At 42.1% G+C, this 23,214-nt stretch overlaps 1 protein-coding gene across 7 annotated transcripts in view; it reads right to left on the reverse strand.

Moving 5' to 3' along the window:
- Positions 1-1,845: 1,845 nt before the first annotated feature.
- ANKRD12 (ankyrin repeat domain 12) overlaps positions 1,846-23,214 on the reverse strand; it is a 102,170-nt gene continuing 80,801 nt past the window's right edge. For 6 of the 7 annotated variants that reach the window (XM_084778121.1, XM_084778118.1, XM_084778119.1 and 3 more), the window contains 5 exons: positions 17,315-21,981; positions 12,380-12,478; positions 9,592-9,735; positions 8,020-8,115; positions 1,846-6,498 (listed from right to left, as the gene is read on the reverse strand). In XM_084778121.1, coding sequence (XP_084634247.1) covers positions 6,313-6,498; positions 8,020-8,115; positions 9,592-9,735; positions 12,380-12,478; positions 17,315-21,981 — 5,192 coding nt within the window. In that variant the 3' untranslated portion in view covers positions 1,846-6,312. The remainder of the gene's footprint in view (positions 6,499-8,019; positions 8,116-9,591; positions 9,736-12,379; positions 12,479-17,314; positions 21,982-23,214) is intronic. The other variant, XM_084778124.1, reaches the window with a different exon arrangement.

Raw genomic sequence — 23,214 nt, forward strand, 5'->3', positions numbered from 1 at the left:
ATCATATCTTTTTGTGATTAAAAGACAAAACCCAATAACCTCAATTGTACATTTTCAAGTGACATATTGGTAGACGCCATATTACAATGGCAGGATGGTTGGATATGCCTGTGCGAGCCTATCCCTTTAAGAAAATGAACTGAGCCAGGCATGGTGGCTCACGGCTTTAATGCCAGCGCTCAGAGAGGCAGAGGCAGGTGGATCTCTGTGAGTTCAAGGCCAGTCTGGTCTACAGAGTGTCCAGGACAGCCAAGGCCACACAGAGAAACCCTGTCTCAGAAAGAGAACGGGCTGTTGGTGAACACTTCTAAAGGCAAGGACTGAGACTCAAAGTCCATGGACAGAGGCATTTCCGATGCTATTGAGAAAAAGCCACTCTGCTGAGGAAGATTCCGCAGCTAACTACAACTTCCAGGACTGTGGAGAGGTGCAGTGGCATACCAAGGGCTAAAGTTTTCATGGGCAGCCCTAAGTCCCCTTAACAGCGACTTAACTGCCATCTCAGCATCTGTCCTTGCATCCCCGATTATAAGGACACACTAGCTTAGTACATCCTTAGCTTCCACCAAGCCAAAAACTAACGTCATCAGACGGCCCTGGGAACCTACGATGGAGACTGCCTCACTTACCTAACCCACCTACCGGAAGTCCTTGGCAGGATGTTTGGTGAATGCACTGACTTACGACCTCCTTATGTTCTGTACTACAGAGCTGATGTTGACCATTTCTACAGTGAAAGCAGTCATTCGGGCAGCCTGGCTCCACACTGAGTGACTTCGTCCTCTTTCCTTTGGAGAAGCTGTTCTGTGTTGACACTAACGAGTGTGGGTGTGTATGCAGGCATGAGAAGGCCATGGCACTCATGCAAGCCCCAGAGCAACCAGTGGGAGGAGGTCAGTTCTCTTTCCATCAATGTGAGGCCCAGGGGTTGGACTCAGGTTACGAGGCTCCGTGGCAGCCACTCTTACCTACAGAGCCATGCTACTGGCCTCAAGTGCAAACCTTCTGATGTCATATAGTCGAACGTGTCAACATCTGGATGTCTACCTACATCACTGAACTAGTCTTCAAATGATCAGAAAGGGACTGTCACAAACAATGAACAAACACTCCCTAGTAAAACTGTCCTGAAATTAATCATCGGCTTTTGGTCATGGCACAGCTTGCAGTTCCAGCTGTCCCAACACACACACTGCTCCAGTGACCAGCACAGTACTCTGCCTGGTGTTATGCACATTAACGTGGCTGGGTACAGCACTGAAGGCTGATGACTCAAGCTCAGCCTGTATCGACAGCACGGCTACAGAAATAAAGCACTAGTATGGAGGAGGAGGAGGAGGAACAGGAAACTACTCACTGGGAAAATGGAAATGGTAAGCCATGTACCAGATAAAAATACCCAAAGAGAGAGGCAGGTGGATCCCTGTGAGTTGGAGGCCAGCCTGGTCTACAAAGCGAGTCCAGGACAGCCAAGGCTACACAGAGAGACCCTGCCTCGAAAAACCAAAATAAATAAATATCTAAATAAAAAACACCCAAAGAGCCCATATCTGACAAAGGACCATGATTGAGAAGCCCACTACTTAAGCAAAAGACAACTCCAAAGGAAATGAGAAAAAGGCTTGAAGATTTAAAAATGAAAACAAACCAAAACATGGTCAGGTGTGATGCTGTGAGAGGCGTCAGAGCAACTCCTCTTTGATACGTGACTGGAGTGGTATAAGTGGTGTGCGTTCACTTTGGAGAGCTGTCATTTTCTGGTAAAAATAAACACCTAAGCTGTGACACACTTCTACGAAACAGTAAATACCTAAGAGACATAAAAAAGAGAAGCAGACCCAGTCAAAGTTTCCATGTCCATAGGTTTATTCACAATACCCCAAGCTGTAAACAATCCAAATACTAAGAACAAGAGAACACATTTGCACAGTACGCTACTCATTAAAAATTACTTGTTACTGATATACGAAACACGTATCAATTCCAAAATCTGCTTAAGGAGGAGGCAGACACAGGTATACACTACAGGAGTTCATTTCCACGACGGCTGAGACTAGGACTAACACAGAGTGAAGGCAAGCGGTCCCCAGGGAGACGGCACGGACTGAGGCATGAGGGACTTTCTGCGATGATGAAAACTTTTCTAAAAAATTGATTTGGGTACTTGTAACAAGGAGTTATCAAACTGCTTACTTAGGTCTGGATTGTTTAAAAAATTATATCTAAATCATAACCAGTTTTTTAAAAAAAGTATTGATAAACATTGTAAAGCTGAACGTGGGGTTACGAGTGCTTTTTCATCTGTCAACCTATCTTAAGTGTGCAACATCATTCTAAAAAGAAGGGGAAATTAGCTACATAAAGGCTTTCCATCTAGTTCTAGTGGAAGATTTGGATATAGTAACCATTTAAAAAATGTATTAAAAAAAACAAATGTGCTTGCCATTTTTTAGGTTTGCACATAGTAACAAACATTGATTCCCCATGTGAGCAAAGACTGCCCATCTTTAGGCAAAAACCTTCACATTATTTCCTCTGACGGAAGTATGTCTCATGATCAAAAATTCTATTAAAGGGCTGGAGAGATGGCTGCTCTTCCAGAGGTCTTGAGTTCAATTCCCATACGGTGGCTCACAAGCATCTATAATGTGATCTACTGCCCTCTTCTGGCATGCAGGCAGAATACTGTATACATAATAAAAACAATTCTATTACTGTTGATACTGCATACATCGGCCCACAGGAAACACCTGGCCAATCTCCTGGATGCATTTCTTGCTCCTGTTGTGCCAATATTTAGAATTCTAGAGTTAGAGCAGTTAGAGTTAATGGAATCAGTCACTTCTCTGGCTCAGTTTCTTTTATGAATTGTAGTTTTCATGATTGGACAAATTGTGGTGGCTGTTTCTGTGGGGTCTTGAGCTCCCTCATAAGTACAGACAAGACTTCCAAGAAGCCACCAACAAGATAACAAATTACAGGGAATTCTAGCTGGATGTGGTGGTGCATACCTTTAATCCAACACTTGGGAGGCAGATTTCTGAGTTTGAGGCTAGTCTGGTCTACATTCCAAGTAACAGGCCAGCCAAATCTACACAGTGAGACCCTGTCTCAAAACAAAACAACAATAAAAAAACCAACGAATATTTAAACATTAAACGTTACACACATCTCCAAAGATTATTATATTTGACTTCTTGCCTTCAATACTTGAAAATTTTACTGGTCTCATTGTTTTGAGACAGAGTCTCACGTGGGTCCAATCTGGCATTCAAGTCATGGCCATCCTCCTGCCTCAGTTTCCCAAATGCTGGGATTATAGGCATGAACCACCTACCTGGTTAAAAAAAGTTGCTGTTGTTTTTTTAATGGTGAAATGTTTCCCTTAGCTAGCCAATAGCCTTTATGAAAAATGTGGGGGTTTCTATGCAAGAGCAGTAGAGGTAGGATCAGACATTGCTAACATTCTGAAAAAGCAAACTACCTCACCCTGAGCCCAGATGAGCTCCTGGAGCTTTGGGAACTGTGCAGCAGGTCTCCCACCAAAACCCATCACGAGACCTCTCTTGACTGGACTGGAATGGGATTGTTCTCACACGATGAGTATTTCTGCCATCTTGTTGGAGGCCCAAATAAACATTGGTGTGTCAATTAATCTGAGTGGAACATTGAGTAAAAACACTTAGCACACATTTCACTTATTTTTTTCTATAAAAATATAACTCTTTATTAAATAACATGCACAAATATTAACTAGTCACTTATTAAACAGATATGATTTAGAACAAGACTTAAAGAAATACAAATCCTTAGGTACAATTTAATATCTTGTTCATGATGTTTAAGAAGAATCATTGATTAAATTAAGCATCCTATTTTTCTTTGAGAATTCGAACCTTTTTAGGCATATACCATACTCCATTCCGAGGTTTTTCCTCTAGCAGTTCAGACCTTTAGAAAGTCTTTAGCATCCGAGTCCTTAACTACATCTAAGTCACACATCTGCTACCAAGTGCAGTAATTTAGCTATCCTGCGTGCAGAGGCGAGGCAGAGGCTCCAGCTGTGGGAGCTACCGTGCAGAGGTTGAGCACCGTGGCTAAGACTAGAAAGCTGGGCTGACCGAGGGCCACACCCGCCCAATCCCTGTCTATGTGCAGTTGCTTTTCTGGTTTCTTCTCCAACAGCCTGTTCCTTTTGGTCAGTAGCACTTCCTCATCTTTTCCCTGGCTGGACCATCAGAACAAAATGCTTTACATTTACTCCTCTCTTGCTGTACTGAATGTTCAATAATCCTTTTTCTTTTAGTTTTTGTAATTTGCTACATGAGCTCATCAAATTTCCTTTCTAGACTAAAAGTATAAACAAACTTTGCATTAAGTTGTTTTGCATTAAAAAGTATTGCTTTTATAAATTAGATTCTAATGTTCCCAGCCTTAATAAACACGACTTCAACAAAAAACAGTGCTTCAAAGTCTACCCTGCCTTTCTGGCCCCATTTATTCAATGAAAAGGCCAAAGTCTTTACTCTAAATTTCTAAGGAAAACTATATCCAACCTTTATTAAATCCTTGCACTGTGTATTTTTCCACACACGTGCTGCTTTATTGCGCATGCCAGTACAGAAAGAATAAAAATATAAATTGATGTAAAAATTCAAAAATCCCTAAGCTTAATATGTACCTTTGCACTACAAAAACTACTATTTTCTTTTACTAGTTGCGATTTCCAACTTGTGAGCTGAATTTAAACCATTTAATATTCATATATTCTTCTAATATTGCTCCATCAAAATTGGAAATTTCCAGTATTATTTCATAATTCCAGATAGTATCGTGGCAGGGCTTACAAATGTTACCTCGTTTACTTATGATGATTTTAGATTACCCTAATGTTACTTTCCAAGTCTCACAACTTGAGCAGCAGTCTCATGTCTGGAGCTTTCCTGAACATCTGACCCACGTCACATCAGAGGAGACAAGGTTCTCAGTACGTTGCTCATTATTTTACTATCAGAAGCATAGAAAATATTATTTCAATTATGAAAATTTGCAAATTAGATATTTTTGCATTGATACAAGGAAAAATACAATGCATTAATAAAAATCTCATGAACATCTCAGGGACTGGAATATTCTTAAATCTTTTACCTATTTTTGACTACCAAGTATCTCATTTTGATTTGAGCATTCAATTTTTATATTAAAAGTGCAAAGGCTATTAAGCTTAAAAGATTAAATTTAAGCAATGTAAAAAAGTTTACAATGATTTAACATGACCAATAAAATTTATTAAACATATTTACATTATTCACATATTCTTTCATAGTTGAGTATTAAAATAGACATTTACAATTTCAGAATTTCCATTCAAAGGCATTTGTTGTTATTGTTCTGGGGGAAACAGGCTTTTTCCGGTGACATGAAAAAAGAGCTAAAGCTTCTTTGTGTGACTAATTCTAAGTAATGTGTCCACACAGAAAGCCCCAGGTTCTCTCGGAGGAAACTGGTGTGAGACGCCTCATACTGTCTCAGGTATCAGCTATGGAAAACATGAATTATAGAAAGCATGCGATACAACTAAGCTATCATCTTTACAGTTATGGAATGGACGCAAGCTAACTCAAACACACGCATGCCTTATCTAAAGGGTTACTACCTGAACACACTGCTATTACGCTACAAAAACTACAACTTTGGTCCAAAAGAACAAACAGTTTTACAGTTATCTCTTTGTACACATTTTGAGGGTCAGTTCCTTGTATACATTTTGACCATTAATTACAAGATGTACAATTATGTATAAAATAAGTTATTAAAAAGGAAGACAATATTAAAACTTTCAAAAAAAGGAAACTGTACAATTAATTTACAGATAAAATAAACTGAAGAATTTTGTGCCAAGATTTTCTTCCACATTAGAACCTATTTGGTAGGAATTGAATCTTTGTGTTTACTCATGTATTTTTAATAAAACCTGCAAGAGATCTGAGTGTTGCTTGTATCTTGTTACTTGCAGTGTTAACAACTTCCAGCGCTGTTAACAGACTTTTTTCTACTTTTTAAAGATTTACTCAGTTTGCCAACATGTCTAATGCAATATTTACCCTTGATCAATATAAATAATAGTTTTCTGTTAGAAACTGTATTTGGATCAAAGATCTGAAATATTTTTCTTTATAAAATGACAGTGTTCACTACATAACCAACTTCACTAACAATTGTAGAGACATAGTCTCAGGGGTTTTCTTAAAAGGCAGTAAGTACTCCACAGTATAATGCTTGGATGTCGCTAGTTTAAGATGACACCAACTGCTATATAGGAGTCAATTCAAAATCATCGTTGACATCGACAAGGGGAACATAGAACTCCCGGACCTCATAAACGCTGACAGACTTATAGGTGGCAGGGTCGAGCTCCTGGAGTTTGAGCTGCCATTCGAGTCTCTGGACGGCATTTAAAGCTGCAGCTTCGTGTTGCTGCCTCATTAAAAGACAGGTCTATTTGAAAGAAGAGAAGAATGGATTAATCTGTTACACTTGCTGCTTCAAATTAATTTCACACAATTTTATTAGGGACCACGAAAGATGCATGAGGGTAAGAAACAGGTCCCATTGCAAAACTGTCTTCAGGCCTCTGTTTACCCCAATGTGCTCTAACTTCTGGGTCTGCCACTTCATACACATCTTTGTAATTTGGGCTTGCTAATATTCTTTGAAATTATGAGACTTCAAATTACTGAAAGAATTGTAAAATCTAGACAGAAATGCTTCAAAATTTCAAGTCAAAAAAATTTTTTTAAAAAAAGATGGGGTCTTAGCCGGGCATGGTGGCCCACTCCTTTAATTCCAGCACTTGGGAGGCAGAGGCAGGTGGATTGCTGTGAGTTCGAAGCCAGCTGATCTACAAAACAAGTCCAGGACAGAGAAACCCTGTCTAGAAAAACCAAAACCAAACCAAACAAACAAACACAAAAGATGGAGTCTTGCTATGCAGTCCAGACTGGCTTCAAATTTGTAGAAACCTTCCTGCCTCAGTATCCCAAGAGCTAGGATTTCAATTAAAAACATGTTTGCACTCATACTCTGTTCACGTGCTAGAACCATAACCAGACAGGCTTGGATAATGAGCACACAGACACAGAAAGCGTTCTGTGCCGTGTTGAGGAGGACTAGTTTGAACTGTGCGCACACTCTTGTGTGAGCACATCCCTGTCCTCTCCTAACCCAGGACGCAGGCTTTGTCACTGAGCCATCCTCCAGCCCCACGACATTAGTTCTTAAAGCAGGTTTGTGTTTTTTACTTCCTCCTATTTCGTAATTGTAGTTCACAGTAAATATTCATGATTAACCAATGTTTCTTTTTCTAATTACTTCTCAATATTGGTGGTTTCTTTTCTTTTGTTTGTTTGTTTTTTTTGAGACAGTTTTCTCTGTTGTCCTGGCACTTGCTCGGTAGATCAGGCTAGTCTTGAACTCAGAGATCTGCCTGCCTCTGCCTCATGAGTGCTGGGATTAAAGGTCTGTGCCACCACTGCCCTCCGACACTATTGGTGATTTCTAAAGTCAGGGAAATAATTTAATTAATTAGCTGTATATGGGTATTTTGTCTGCATATATGTATGCGTTCCACATTAGTGCCTCGTGCCTGTAGAGGCCAGACAGCAGAAGAGGGCACTGGATCCCCCGCGGTTACAGAGGCTGGGAGTCACCACAGGGGCGGTGGCTTTACCTGCGAGCCACTGTTCCAGCCCAGAGGGAAGCATTCATTTCACCTGGTCTACAGGGAGGGCGCTCAGTTGGTGGAGCACTTGCTTGTCAGATACTTGTCGATCTCCAGCACACACACAACTAGCACCGTGCTGCATGCCTATAATCCTAGGACTCAAGAGGAGGCAGGGGGATCTGAAGTTCAAGGCTAGCCTTGGCTCCATATCAAGTTCAAAACCAGTCTGTCTGGGACACATGAGAACCTGTGTCAGAACAGACAACAAGTAACAACAGCCCTGTAAACGTACCCACCTTTAGTTTGTCAAATTTATCATCCACATCTTGTAACCAGGACATAAACTGCCTTGCATTAAATCGATCTCTCACAGAAGTTTTACTGTCATCAGACTGAAAAAGAATGTTACATGCAGTCACACACTTTAAAAACCCTTTAATAGCCCATTTATTATTAATGATAGGAATATATTTCTAAGGAGAAAATTTAAAGCAGCTGATAGCCATCTCCACATCACATAGACAGGGGCTCACAGGATCTGAAGATGTCGTGTTTAGTTATGAAGTGGAGCCCAGCTGCTTCCTCAGAAGGCACGGCATAGGGAGTGCTGTGCCTGGAGTCTCTGTTCAAGGTTACCATGTACATACAGAGAAGGGGATCATGAGGCAGATCCTTGCCATCAGAGGGAGTACTTCTGGGATGCATTGCTCAAGTGCTCTTAAGTCAGGCCTATAAGATGGCTCAGCAGGTAAATGCACTTGGTTACACAGCCTGATGACACGAGTTTGTCCCCAGGACTCAAAGAGGAGAACACACCCAATTCCACGTGTTTGTCTTCTGACACACACACACACACACACACACACACACACACACACACACACACACACCCTTGACCTCTACACACATGCTGGGTGCCCAGATATGCATCATATGCACACACAAAGTAAAAAATTCTTATTATCAGTTTTGGAACTTAAGATTTATTTAAATTTCAGCTCTGTACCTTTCTGTGTAACTATGGACTAATTATACACTCTTAATTTTCTATAGTATATTTTAATATGGAATATTTAATATGTAGTATTCTTTAGAATTAAAAGCGCCACAAAGCTCTCATCACAATGTTTGTGCACACAGAGTATTCATGTAACGTTCTCAGGACTAACATTCTATAAGAGTGGTCAAAGCAATGTCTGGACAAACAGGCAGCCTCCTGAGTCAGCAACTCCTCACTGTGGGGAACAAATGCAGAATGAGGTGAGAGAAGAAATCAATGAGCTCACGGGCTCACCAGACTGTTGGAGCTGGGGGATCACTTATTACCCACTTCAGAAACAAATGACAAGCTATGGTTGGTCACCTCTAAGGGTGTACATGGGGACATGGGGACACTATGCTATCTGGTTTACCTGGTGTGGTTGTGTGGGTACAGGTGCAGACAGACCATGGTGCCTGTCTAAGCACGGGAGGGCAACCTTGGGCATTGGTGCTTAACCTCCCCTGGTCTGAGGCAAGGCGTCTGTGCCTGCTGCTGTCAGTGCTGAGTCCTCCTGTCTCCTTTCCTCTTGCTGTAGGAGCATCAGGAGTAGTCTAGTTGTGCGCTGCCATGCCTGGGATTCAAACTCAGGGCCTTGTACTTGTATGCCAGCACTCTGTCCACCAGCTCACTGGCTGCAAGCTGTCCAGTTCTGGGGTTAGAGACTTGTGCACCCACCCCAGACAGTTGTCTGTGTCTGTAACAAACCACAACACAGAGGCCCAGCTGTTCCACCTCTTCTCTGACTTCACCTCTACCTTCCCCTGGAAGGCAGATCTAGACAGGCTCACTACAGTCCGTGAAAGCAGCCTCTCAGCCAGCGCTTTACCTGGGAGTCCAGGGGCACATTGTACACTTCTGCGTCCAGTAAGACAGTGCAAGCACTAAATGGCAGCGTTTGGTTTGCCAGTGTCCTCGCAGCTCTGTAATGAACTCGCAGAACTTCTTGTTCGTTGGATACAATGAGTTTTTCCTAGTTGAACACAGAGTAATTAAAAAAATCATAAATTAGTTTGTGAAATTACATAAACCATTTAAGATACACTAAATAATCTTAATCATAGAGTAGCATTTTCATTTTCTTCACTGGAGGCTTGAGAAAATTTAAAATTCCTAGTGTTCTAGGAAACGCTTTCCTCTCCAAAACAGGCAGTGTCTTTCTTAGACTTGTTTTTTAAGTGTATGGATGGTTCTGGAGAGATGGCTCAGTGGCTAAGAGCACATGTTGCTCTTATAGAGGACCCGAGTTCAATTCCAGGACCCACGTGGAGGCACCAACTGTCTGTAGCTGCAGTTTCAGGGACTGAACGCCCTCTTCTAACCTCCATAGACACAATGCACACATGTGGTGCAGACACACCTATCAGCAATACCCGCATACATATAAAATAATAAGCAAATCAATTCACATTCTATTTCCAGAACACTTTCATCACACAAACCAGAAAGAAATCCCGTATGATTAGCAGTCACTCACGCCTCTTTCTTGTATTTTCTGCCTATCAGTATTCTACCTTTTGTCTCTGAGTTTATTTGTTTGTTTGTTTGTTTTTTTGGTTTTTCGAGACAGGGTCTCTCTGTGTAGCCTTGGCTGTCCTGGACTCGCTTTGTAGACCAGGCTGGCCTCGAACTCACAGAGATCTGCCTGCTTCCACTTCCCGATCTGAGTTTGTTTTGAACATTCAACTATTTGGAAATAAACCATGCACTAGGTAGCCTTTTGCAACTGAATTTTCCCTACTTAGTCTTGTATTTTCAGGTTCACTCACACTGTCGTGTGTACTAGACATCTACTTTTCTATAGACAAATCATATTCTCCTGTAGACACATATTGCTGTATGGCATGCATTAGTTGATCATTTGGATTTGAAGGGTGGCAGACTATGCCATTTCAAAACATGCTAATTTAGCATAATGATTATTTTTAGTGGAAATCAGTTTAAAAACAATTAGGGCAAGGGGACTCTGAGCAGGACATAAAACCCTGAAGTGAAAGAGATCCTCACCGGGCGTGGTGGCGCACACCTTTAATCCCAGCACTCGGGAGGCAGAGGCAGGTGGATCGCTGAGAGTTTGAGGCCAGGCTGGTCTACAAAAGCGAGTCCAGGACAGCCAAGGCTACACAGAGAAACCTTGTCTTGAAAAAATCAAAAACCAAACCAAAACAACAACAACAAACCAAAGCATCAGTCTGGTTCAGGTTTCCTAATTAATGCAAAGTACAGAAAAGGTTAAGAGCCTCAGCCATGGCGAACCCATTGCATGTACATCAAAGACAAGTATTTGTATCATGAGAAACATCGCATGTACATCACAGACAAGTATTTGTATATCATGAGAAACATCATAGCTTGTACCCGAGAGACCACAGGGCTCGCCACAAGCTTAAGGAGAGCTAGAGCTGTACTATCTAGGTTTTGCTTTGAGATAGAGTCTATGTAGACCTGGCTGTTCTGGATCTTGTTATGTAGACCAGGCTGGCATCCAACTCAAAGAGCCGTCTGTCTGCCTCTGTCTCTGCAGTGCAGGGATTAGCAGTATGCCACCATGCCCAGCTCCAGGGAGTAAAATTGGTAAATCCATGTAAAATGACTTTCATGATTTCTAGGAATAGGATTTTCTCCTTAAAAAAAAAAAAAAGATTTATTTATTTATTATTTGTACAGTAGTCTGCCTGCATGAAGGCCTACAGGCCAGATGCAGGAACAAAATCTCACTACAGTTGGTTGTGAGCCATCATGTGGTTGCTGGGAACTGAACTCAGGACCTGTGGAAGTAGCCAGTGCTCTTAACCTCTGAGCCATCTCTCCAACCCTAGGATTCTTTTTGGTTTGCTTTATGTAAGTGTTTTGACTGCATGTATGTATGTGTGCACGTGTGCCTCCAGCCTGTGGAGGACTGAAGGGCCTTCTTATCTTCTGGAACAGGAGTTAGACAGCTGTGAGTCACCGTGTGGATGCTTAGACCTGAACCCACAACCTCTACAGAACAGCAAGTGATTTTCTTAACCACGGAGGCATATCCCCAGCACCTGTTTGACTAACTACTGAGAACAAAACACTAAGGTGGACTCACAATGAGCACAGCCTTTGCCCTTATTAGCCATAGCTAATGCTGTGGCTGGTGCACCAAGCAAGCACTCAATAATGTAGAATTCTCAATGTTTTACTAGAAACTGACCATTTTAATACCACAATTTTTTTTTTTTTTTTGGTTTTTCGAGACAGTGTTTCTCTGTGTAGCCTTGGCTGTCCTGGACTCGCTTTGTAGACCAGGCTGGCCTCAAACTCACAGCGATCTGCCCGCCTCTGTCTCCTGAGTGCTGGGATTAAAGGCGTGCGCCACCACGCCCAGCTTTAATACCACAAATTTAACAAATGATATATCATAGAGATTTTAGATAAACCTTTCAGCATGAATTGTAGTAAGGATGCACCTGTCCTGAGACGGGCATAAAATTCTCCTTTCGGCTATATGAGTGCAAGGTAACAAAATCACAGCAGTTCTCCCAAAGGGCAGTGAACCAGCAACATCCATAATGAAAGGACGTAGGCCATTTTTATGTATTGTAAAAATGGTTATTGTCTGCATAAACTTCTATTTGAGGGTAGCTTACCCTTTCAATACTGTGTTGCAAACGTAGCTTCATTCTTACTACTTCTTGTTGCCGGAAGAGCTCTTTAAGTGGATCTGACAGTGAAGGTGGTGGTGTGATCTAGTCAGGGAGCACACAGAAATCAGTAAGCTTTATCTACAATTAAAACTTCAGTGCATAACTTAAAACCTGGCATCCCGTGAATTCAACCATACAGTTCTGTGCGTCTTTTCACCGTGATTAGACTGGGACACCCAGAAGAGTGACAACAGTTGAGAGTGTCAATTAGAAATGAGTAGACGTAACTGTTTTAGTTTCTCTGCTGCTGTGATAAAACACTGACCAAAGCAACCTAGGCAGCAAAGGGCTGACTTAGCTCACGGGCTTCAGTTCATCCCTGGGAGAGCCAAGGCAGGAACCACTGACAGGAGCTGGAAGAGGAGGCCAATGGAGGCAGGCTGCTAGCTGTGATGTCGCAATTCTTCTTTTTTTAAAATTTTTTATTAATTTATTCATATTACATCTCAGTTGTTAGCCCATCCCTTGTATCCTCCCATTCCTCCCTCCCTCCCGCTTCCCCCCTACTCCCTTCCCCTATGTCTGTGACTGAGGGGGACCTCCTCCCCCTTTATACGCTCATAGGGTATCGAGTCTCTTCTTGGTGACCTATCCTTCCTCTGAGAGAGCCACCAGGCCTCCCCATCTGAACTAGAAATTATCATAATGAGTGAGTTCACCCAGAAGCAAAAGGAGTCAAATGGTATATACTCACTTATATCGAGACACTAGTCCAAGGGGTACGTCCCCAAGAAAAACTTTACCTACCAGGAAAGTGGGTCAGAGGGGAGGACATCCTATTGAGACTTTACGTGTGAGAAGCCTGGGAGAATGAGGAAATAGAAGGATCCAGAGGGTCCTGGAAAACTACAGGCGGGTCTGGGCCCTGGGGTCCTCCTCAAACTAGGGCACCAGCCAAGGAAAATACAGGCAGTAAACGTCGCAATTCTTACACAGACCCTGCCCACAGGCCTAGGGAAGGTACCTCCTCCATCAATCATCCAACAAGAAACGCCCCCACAGACATGCCCCCACACCAACCTAACGGACATGAAAACTTGGCATTTGGGGTTCCCCCTTCCCAGCTGTATTAACCTGACAAATGAAGCTCATTAAGTTATGAGGGCTCTGACCTAATCAACAGTTTAATCAAGACCAAGTTCGTTCAAAACAAAATCTGAGTAAAGTACTGGAAGACAGTAAGACTGCAAAAAGAGACCAGGCTACCTAAAGCAACGGATTCAGAAAATGCTGAGTCAAACCACAGGGACTTCAACCCAAAAGACACCCCACTGTGCTTATCTGCCACAGTGAGTGTGCCTCTTCAGTCAGGTCCAGTGTCTAACACTCACAGGGCACCTCGCTGTGCTTAGATGCTTTGATTCTTAGGTCACAGCAAAATTTCAAAGAGCACATAATTAGGACTAAAAAGTTAATTACTAGAGAGCTGTTCTAGACCACTGGTTACATGAAAAGATGGAAGAGCCCCCAAACAGGCGGCATAAAAATAGAAGGATTCTTGGGGTAAGAGCAGTGCTTTAGTTTAGTAAGTAAGGACTATTTGTAGACGTGGTAAGAAAAAGACAAAAAGCCTGGTGCTAATGAACTCTCATATAAAAGTAGATCAAAGTATGCAATACACTTGTGGTCTTTAAACTTCTTTATTGTATGTGGTATTCCACATAAGCTTGTGGATAATCACTCAAGAATTATGAGTTATTTCTAACGTGGTCTTACAATGGACTATGCTATCTGATTAATTCCAGAGGAAATTGGCAATCTGTCGTTAATGTACAACAGGCAAGTCCAGCAACAACCATATGACCCCGAATAGTTTCGCTTTTCCTTAGGGCATCTATCTGTATTTTTCTTTTCGTGCTCTCGTATACGACAACTGCTGGCCTCTTAGGGCAAAGCACGTTATCTCATAATGTCTGGCAGTCTGCTGACCCCATTAGAAAGCAGGACATCAGACTCCTATGGTGGTGCTATAGCAATCACACGACAACATATAGAAAAGTTATTTTTAAAAAAAATCAAAGCTCAATTTAAAAGGGGGCTGGAGAGATGGCTCAGAGGTTAAGAGCACTAGCAGCTCTTCCTGAGGTCCTGAGTTCAATTCCCAACAACCAAGTGGTGGCTCACACCATCTATAATATGATCTCATGCTTTCTTCTGGCCTGCAGGTATACATGCAGGCAGTGCACTGTGTACAAAATAATATGTAAATTTTTTAAAAGAAAAAAAATATTTTAAAAAGACTTTATAGGCCAGGTATGGTGGCCCACGCCTTTAATACCAGCACTCAGGAGGCAGAGGCAGGTGGATCACTGTGAGTTCGAGGCCAGTCTGCTCTACAAAGAGAATCCAGGTCAGCTAAAGCTACACAGAGAGACCCTGTCTCAACAAACAAACAAACAAACAAACAAAGGTTTTATAATACTTCTAATTAGCAAACAGGAATTTTGAGGCTCCAAGCACATGTAACCGCCTTACCAAGGACTCAACAGAACAGTTGGAAGTCTACAGGGCGGCAGCATATTGGGGATAATTGTTCAGGCCTCTAATAGCAAAAACAGATTTACTTTTTGTGTCTTGTGAACTGATTTAAGTTTAGAAAAATGATTTTGGTGCTACTACTTTGCAACTACAGCCTCTTGTAGGTCTGCAGCTGTCTTGGTAAGTGCAGAGTGCGGTCACTCAAGGCTGAGGCTGCCGGAGGCAGGTTCTGGGAGAGGATGACGTGTCGACATTCTGAAGGAAGAGCACCAGAGAAATGAGGGACGGTGGAGAAAAAAAGCAGAAGGAGAAAGACGTGATCACAAGAGAAGTGGAGTTAATCACTCAAAACTACACAACTACTGGTGTGCAGTAGTTTAGATATTTAATCTGTGAATGCTAAATGGAAACTTGTTTTATTGCACAGACTTGTATTCCTTTGCTTTAATAATTCTCATTAAGACAAAAGCCCATACTACATGCAGTTTCTCACTGTACTTCCTTTAAGGCGGTGTCTGAACAAGTAGCTCTAACTTAGCAAAGAGCCTGTCTAGGCTGCTGCAGGGGACCAGACTCAGGTGACACCCCATCATAGTCCTTCTGCTTAGGCTGCACGCAGTTCTAACACACGTGTTCTTTATGTTATAGCCATTATTTCAGTTAAAATGCTTTGCCTCTAAGGAAAATTTTTAAAATGGGCAATAAACAAAAAATTATTAGCTGCATATTTTTCAAATTATTAACCATAGATTATGCTGAGTCTGTATTAATAACAAATTTACTGCTCATTACTTAAGAGTTCACTACTATCGCTATTTTAAATCTGTCAAGACTTAAAGTGCACTGGCATCACTTCTCAGCTAGTGGACAGTACGGTATCTACTTGCATCCATTTGAGGGTACCAGATTAAAAGACAGAACATGGAAAGCTTACTGCAAAACAGCCCACGTTAGGGGACCCCAGTGCAGCTAGGTTAGTTACTAGGACCAAACCTGTCAAAGTACAGGAAGGACCTTGTAAGTAGCAATAAGAAATGGAGAACCACGCAAGATGTTCAGCCTCATAGTCACTTCAACAGACTTATTCTCGTTCTCTCCCTCTCCTTTTCTTTCTTTCACCCTGACAGCAGATGCGTTTTATAATGAAACTCAGACCATCATAAACTAGGACTGAGAAAACAGGGGAACTGTGGCAGCAATTGAGAGTATCCATCTTGTTCATCACTGATATCTACTTCCTAGCACAATGTTTAGCACATACTTATTAACTATTTGCATATGTAATATAATAGACATTTGAATATGCAATATTCATGTATCTGAGTACCTAAGGCAGTAATGAAGTCATCACACTACAGTGGCAATACAGAAAATGTGAACAGAGAGGAGGCAAATTTAGTGGCTCACTTTAGTTGATGGGACAGAAAGATTAGCCAATAAGGCAGAGGAACCAGAAGAAAATACTGCTACTTAAGCCCACGAAGGGAGAATTTAATGAAGAGCAAGGTGGTTGAGACGTCAAACAGGACCAAGCAGAACAAAAACAATCCAATGAAACTGACAAGCAGCCCAATGGTGATCTGATGTGGCATAAAGGCTCAAGAGTGGGCAGGAGATGAAGTGGGGAAACTGTCGCATACAAATCACTCTGCACAAGATGCCAGTAAAGACAACAGTGTAAGGCTGATGCGCTGGGGAAGGTGAAGGGAGATTTCTCTCTCTTGAGACAGGAGTAACCCAAATATATTGAGTGGTCAGACATAGGTTAATCAAGAAAGGAGTCTGGAAAAAATACCAGTGAGATGTGTTTACTAGAGGAAAGTTCCAGAGAAGATAAAATAATGGGGTCAGGTCCATGTAGACACACTAGTCCTCAAGGAAATCAAATGTGTCTCCTTTATCACAAAAGGATAAGCAGGCGAGGAAAAGCAAATATAGGGCATGGTGACTGATAAGGAAACTGCTTTGTCAAGTGTAGCAGCCAGGTGCAGCAGACACAAAAATTGGTGGGAAAAGAAGTACAATACCTCAAATGAAGTGACACTTTGGGAACACTGACTTAACTTTTATAGAACTAATCCACCAGGGTTTACTTTTAAAATATTAACTACTTAGCCAGGCGTGGTGGCGCACACCTTTAATCCCAGCACTAGGGAGGCAGAGGCAGGCGGATCACTGTGAGTTCTAGACCAGCCTGGTCTACAAAGTGAGTCCAGGACAGCCAAGGCTACACAGAGAAATAGAAAAAAAAATTAACTTCTAGGAAACATAACTGTATGCAGCTTGCAGTACACACTACCCCTAGCATGAAGGACTGAAGCTACGGCCTGCATGTGAGACAAGAACGTTACTATGTCCCCAGGATAGTGCTGCAGATGTCTATCAATGACATTCACTTACTGTAGGAATACAAATCTTGCTTAAGGGGTTTCCATCCAGGAGGTATGATCCATTAAATGTTACATATTCATCGTAATACTGAGGAGCTTGAGGAATAACGCTACATAGCAACTTGCGTTTCTCTTCAATTTTTTTCCTTATGTGCAAATATTCAAAATATGGATTTGCCCTCTCAGAGCTGTATGGCTGAATCTCGTCCAGTTTTAAAGCGTCTACGATAGCTGCCAGAGACTGCTGGGTTGCCTCCTTCGCGTGTAGTAGAGAGGGGCTCACTTGTGCAGGCTGAGGGACCCGTGACACTTTACGTTTCCGTGGATGGTGAGTCTGGGGATCTTCTTCTTCAGTGAGTCTTATTCGTGCCCTAGGGGAGGACTCACTATCTTTTTCTGGTAAAAGTGGACAGCCAGCAAGACCCTGCTTGCTTTGATTGACCGTTGCACTTGCCTTGTTTCTAGTCATTCTTTGAGGGGGCTGGTTTTCAGTTTTGTCTTCGTCAGCATTGTCTTCTAATTCTACTCTAATTAGCTGGCCATACTTGTGCACCTCCGGCTGGGCTGCCTGCTGTGCATGGTTTTCTACACTCGATGTGGTGCTCTGCTGAGACTCCTCATCCTCCATGCAAAGCGAGGAGCGCTCGCTCTCAGGACCATGCTTCGGGTCCCCCTGCTCACGCACGTCTCCTTTCAGCACCCCTGCACTTACCTCATACACGTCAGAATCACACTTACTCAACTGAGTTAAAACTAAACTTTGCAGTTTTTCTTTTTCTTGTGAAATAACTTGAGTATCACTTGTGCTCTTCTCAACGTCACGGCTACCAGGAGACTTGTAGGTGAGCTTGCTAAGTGCATAATGTGCGTTTAGCTGAGGAGCAGCTCCATTCCCACTCAAGTCCTTTTCTGATGGCAACACAAGGAAAGTACTTGCCTTCTCGAAGTTTGGGAGTGTGTCCTGCATAGTGCTTTCAGAGTAAACTGGCACAAAAGAATTCGACTTCTGAATGTCTGCTAAGACAAACGCATTTTCCACATCCTTTGTAAGGTTATTATCACTGTCCAAGACAGAGCTGATCACATGAGCTGCATTTCTCTGTTGTAAAACACCTGGCTCCTGATTGGCAATATACGACAAAGACGCAGGTTTAGGAGCAGATTCAGCATCTGAAAGTGACCGGCTAGAAAAAGAGCAGCATTGAGGTGATGATAGAAAGGATGCTGGGTCCTGAGCACACGTGTTTCCTGGTAGTTCAGTCTGGTGCAGGGGTAAGCAATCAGTATTTTGTTCTCTTAACATTTTGTTTTCTGAATTACAAAAACTCTGAGCAGAGGCATCTTGGTCAGATGTACCAGAATCTGGGCAGATAAAGTCATTGGTGCCTAAAGACTCCCCTTTATCACCAGGCATCTCCCATGATTTACTCTGGATCACTCCAACCTGATTAGACGGTTCCAAGTGCATCGGGCTATCAATCAAAGTACCCCCAAGAGCAGCACTCATGATTACATTTGTATCGGGTGAAATATACCTGCAGCTTACAGACCTCGTTGGAGAGCCTGTGAAGTTGGGATGCATGTCAGACACATGCGGAAGACCTCTTTCAGGTACTGCTGAAGATAGTTCAGGTTTTGGAGAAGGACAGGTCTCTCTCGGCACAGTTAAGTTGCCCTGACTGCTTTCTTCTGATAGCTGGAGATGTTTGACGGGTTCACAAATGACAGAGGGCATGCTACATCTTCTGATTTCTACAGCAGGTCTCACCTCACCAGTAACTAGCTTAACATCTTCCACAGAAGAGGACCTGAGATGGCACACTGCAAGTCGGTTTGCATATGGCGGCTTAAGTCGCTCCGATGGTTCAGTGAGGCTCTCCAGCTCCCTCTCATAAAGAGCTGGAGACTTGGCATTTGGCAAAAAAGGTGACTGGGAAAATGACAGCTGCGATTCAGAACCCTCTAACATAAAGTCAGAGTCGTACTCTACAAGAGGCCTTGGGGTGGTGACTGCATGGCAGGAATCTTCTGAACTAGCAACAGAAATCATGGACACAGACCTGGAGCTAAGACCCTGCTTCTCGCCCTCTGACCTAGGAGACCGGTTTGAGCTAGTCTCTGAAATAAAGGATGGCTTCCCTAAACTCAACACAGTTTTGGTGTCAACAGACTGTGATCGATTACATCCAACATCTTTAGACTGTTTCTCCTTGCTATAAACATCGGTCAACTCTGAACTTCTTGACCTGTTAAGTTCTTTATTTTTTGATTCGGTGGGTATAGGTTTTGTTTTTTCTTTATCTTTTATTTTAAGTTCTAGGCCAGTACGGTTCCTTAATCGTTCTTTTTCTTTTTGCTTAATTTTTTCTTTATGTTTTTTGTGCCATTGTTCTATTTCCAAGTCTTTGAGGCTGAGCATTCGTTCAAAGCTTGTCTGCATTAGGTCGTCACCCACCAGCCTCTTCTCCCTTGGCCGAGCGTCTTTTGATGCTGCTGATGACTTAGGTTTAGGCTTATCTGGTTCAGATTTTAGCCTGAGCAGAGTGTTGAGTTGGGCTTTATCTCTGCGTTTGTCTCGTTCTTTGTATCTGTCTATGTCTTTTTTATCTTTCTCTTTTCCATCTGGAGTTCTCAGAGGCTCATCTCTTGTCTTCTCTTTAAGGGACATGGCTCTCTCGTGCTGGGGTTTACTAGCACTGTCTCCTACACCTGACCTTTTCTCTTCCTGTAAATGTCTGGGGTTAGTTACGCCTACACTTTCTTTATCTCTCATCTTTTCCTTCCTATCTCCTTCCCGATCTTTACTTCTGATCTTCTCTGATTTAGTACACTCACTATTATCAGGCTGCTTTTTTTTCTCCAAGTACTTTTCCTTGCTTTCCGCGGAGCCCCGGTCCTTCTCAGGTTTCTCTCTGTCATGTTTTCTATCCATCTTCTCTCTGTTCCTCTCTCTGTCCTCAGTTTTTTTAGCGGTGTTTTTCATCTTCTCTCCTTCCTTAGGACACCTTTCTGCTTGATGTGAACACACCTTATCCTTTTCTTTTATTCTGTCAACACATTCACTAAAATCCAATTTCTCTTTTTCTGACTTATGTTCATGTTTTATCTTCTTTTCTTTTTCAGAAAATTTTTTTTCGGTCTTGTCAGCCTCTTTTTCCTTAGTTTGAAATCGTCTGTCAAGTTTTTCCCTTTCCTTTGTATGCTTTTCTTGTTTTTCAGCGTCCGTTTCCTTTTCCACTGAATGCAGCCCCACGGCTTCCGGGTTCACAGCGACACCTGCAGAGCCGCACTCCGCTTCTTTCTCTGTGGACACACTGTCTCTTTCCTCTTTCAGGTCTCTCAGCTTTTCTTCCCTAAGAGGTTTTTCATTTTCCTTTTTAGTCCTTTCTCGTTCTTCTTTAAAGTTCCTCTCTTTTGAGGCATGCTTTTCCTTAGTTGATCTGTCATCTTTTATGTTTTTTTCCACTTTTGACTTTTTTTCTATTAGGGACTCATGCTCCATATTTAAAAAGAGATCCTCGGTTTCATCACTTTTAAAAAAATTCTCTTTCCAAAACTCTCTGTCAAATTCAATGCTCCTCTGCAGCTCTTTAGCATTATCCTTATTTTTATATTTTTCCTTTTCACCATCACCGTCTTTCTTATGTTTTTCTTTATCTCTGTCTTTATGCTTTAGTTTATGTTTCTTTAATGTTTTGCCCTCCTTATCCATCTTCTTCAGTGTGCAGTCTGAGTTCTCAAATGCTGAGCTATGATCTTCATCTTTTATTTTGGCATTTGATTTTTCACCAAATTCTAGGTGGAAATCTTTCTGATGTTTGTTTTTTTCCTTGTGCTTATAAGATTTTACATTTGAACTTTCTGGCAAAAACTCAGGTTCTGTACCATCATAGCGAGCCAGATCGGGCTGGAAGGACACGTCGGAACTTCCTGGTGACATGCACGCTTTACTATGTTCTAGCTTTAGTGGTGTTGACTGCTTTTCACTTAGTCCACAACAATGTTTGGGAGATTTGCCAGTGGCAATATGAAATAAGTGTAATGAAGTCTCATCTTTTGGACTAAAAGATTTCCTAAAGCTCCCCTCCTCCCTGGCTTTTTCTGAACAATCCAGTGCAGTACTAACTGTCAAGTTTGCGGTCCTGGTGTTCTCCTTCCCCTCTTTTTCTTGTTTCAGCTCTTGGTTCTCTTTGTTTTTATTCTGATTTTTTAATTTTCTTTTAACTTTGCCTTTCTGTTTGTACTCGTATTCCTTTTTGGCCTGCATATCAGAATTTGATGTTTCAGAGACAGAACAAGCAGCAGAAATCTTCTTGTTCTGTAGAACTTCTTCATCAGAACTTTCAGTACTGGAATACAGCACCCTTGATGGCTTCTGTTTTTTGGTTTTAAATGATTTAGCATAGAAGGCTTTCTCCTGCTTTGCAAACAGACCTCCCCTCTCCGCTTCGGAGTCGCTCCCCTTGCGCTGCTCTTTCCTAAGAATGTGCCTGTCGTCCACCATCTTACTCATCTCCTCCTCGTCGTCATCTTTGAACTCGTACTCATCAAGAGCAGATGCGAGCGGGGCTTTGCTTGGGAGAATTTTACTCTCGCAGATGAAAGAGTCTTTCTCTGTCTCCGAGTCAATATTTTCATCAACACTAGAAGGGTTTACAGACTGAGCCTCTTCTGAATCTAGAATAAGAAAGAAAAACATAGCTTATGCCACAAATACATTAGATAATTCAGATAAAATCGCCTTACGCGTGTAGATCAGGCAAAGGAGCATGGAAGTGCTCGTTCTATCGTCTGGAGCACAGCTTCACAGCACGCCTCCTCCACGGGAACAACACTCGACTCTTTTACAAGCACGTTAAACTCAGTTTATTAGAATACACGCTAGGAACAGACAAGCACACAGGCGCGGAAGCACGCACACAGCAGGAGCACCTGGATTCAGGGGACCGTTTACTGTAGAGCTAGTACAAGAATTCTGCACACATGTGCACTTTTTTTGTTTTGTTTTGTTTTGTTTTGTTTTTTGAGACAGGGTCTCTCTGTGTAGCCTTGGCTGTTCTGGACTCACTTTGTAGACCAGGCTGGCCTCGAACTCATAGAGATTCACCTGCCTCTGCCTCCTGAGTGCTGGGATTAAAGGAGTGTCCCACCACGCCCAGCTTGAAGTGCACTTTTGTGCCGGCAAGAGAATGGCTTAGGAACTGTTCTTTGACTTTTCCCACTAAAAAAGGATTAAGGACTACTAAATTAGAATATTTTGTTTTATGTATTTCAAGATATGTATTAGCAGAACTTTATGCTTACCATAAAGACCAATAATTTAAATAATGGCAAGGCTTTAACTATACTAGAAACATGGAAATAAAATAAGAAAAAATTTAAACCAAACTCCAACTACGTAATCAAGATTGTAATAGTATTACACAAAATAGTTCACAAAACACTATTTTGCTCCTTATTTTGTTATTTACAGTTTAGACCTAGAACAATACGAGAAAGTCTCATTTCCTATGCACTATTCAATACATAATTGCTGTATTAAATTATAGGTATGGTATAGCAGCAAACACCTTTAGTCCCAGCACTTAAGAGGCAGAAGCAGGTGGATCTCTAGGAGTTCTAGGCCAGCCTGGTCTACAAAGTGAGTCCATGAGGACAAGGGGCTGGCTCTGTGGAAATGTGGCTGCTGCTCAAGACTGACAATTAGCACTTAATCCCCAGAACCCATGACACAGGGAGAGAACCGATTGCCAAAACTTGTCTTCTGACCTTCATAGATGTGCTGTCCACTCATACACACAATACTAACACTAATGAAAATCCCTATAAGCCATTTGCAACACTCAAGTTTCAACACTGAGGTTTTGATCTGCAAGCTATGCTTAAAGCCGTCTTTCCTCTATTCCTCTG

The sequence above is a fragment of the Acomys minous genome (genome assembly GCF_964271855.1).
Source record: "Acomys minous genome assembly, chromosome: 4".
Taxonomy (NCBI): domain Eukaryota; kingdom Metazoa; phylum Chordata; class Mammalia; order Rodentia; family Muridae; genus Acomys; species Acomys minous.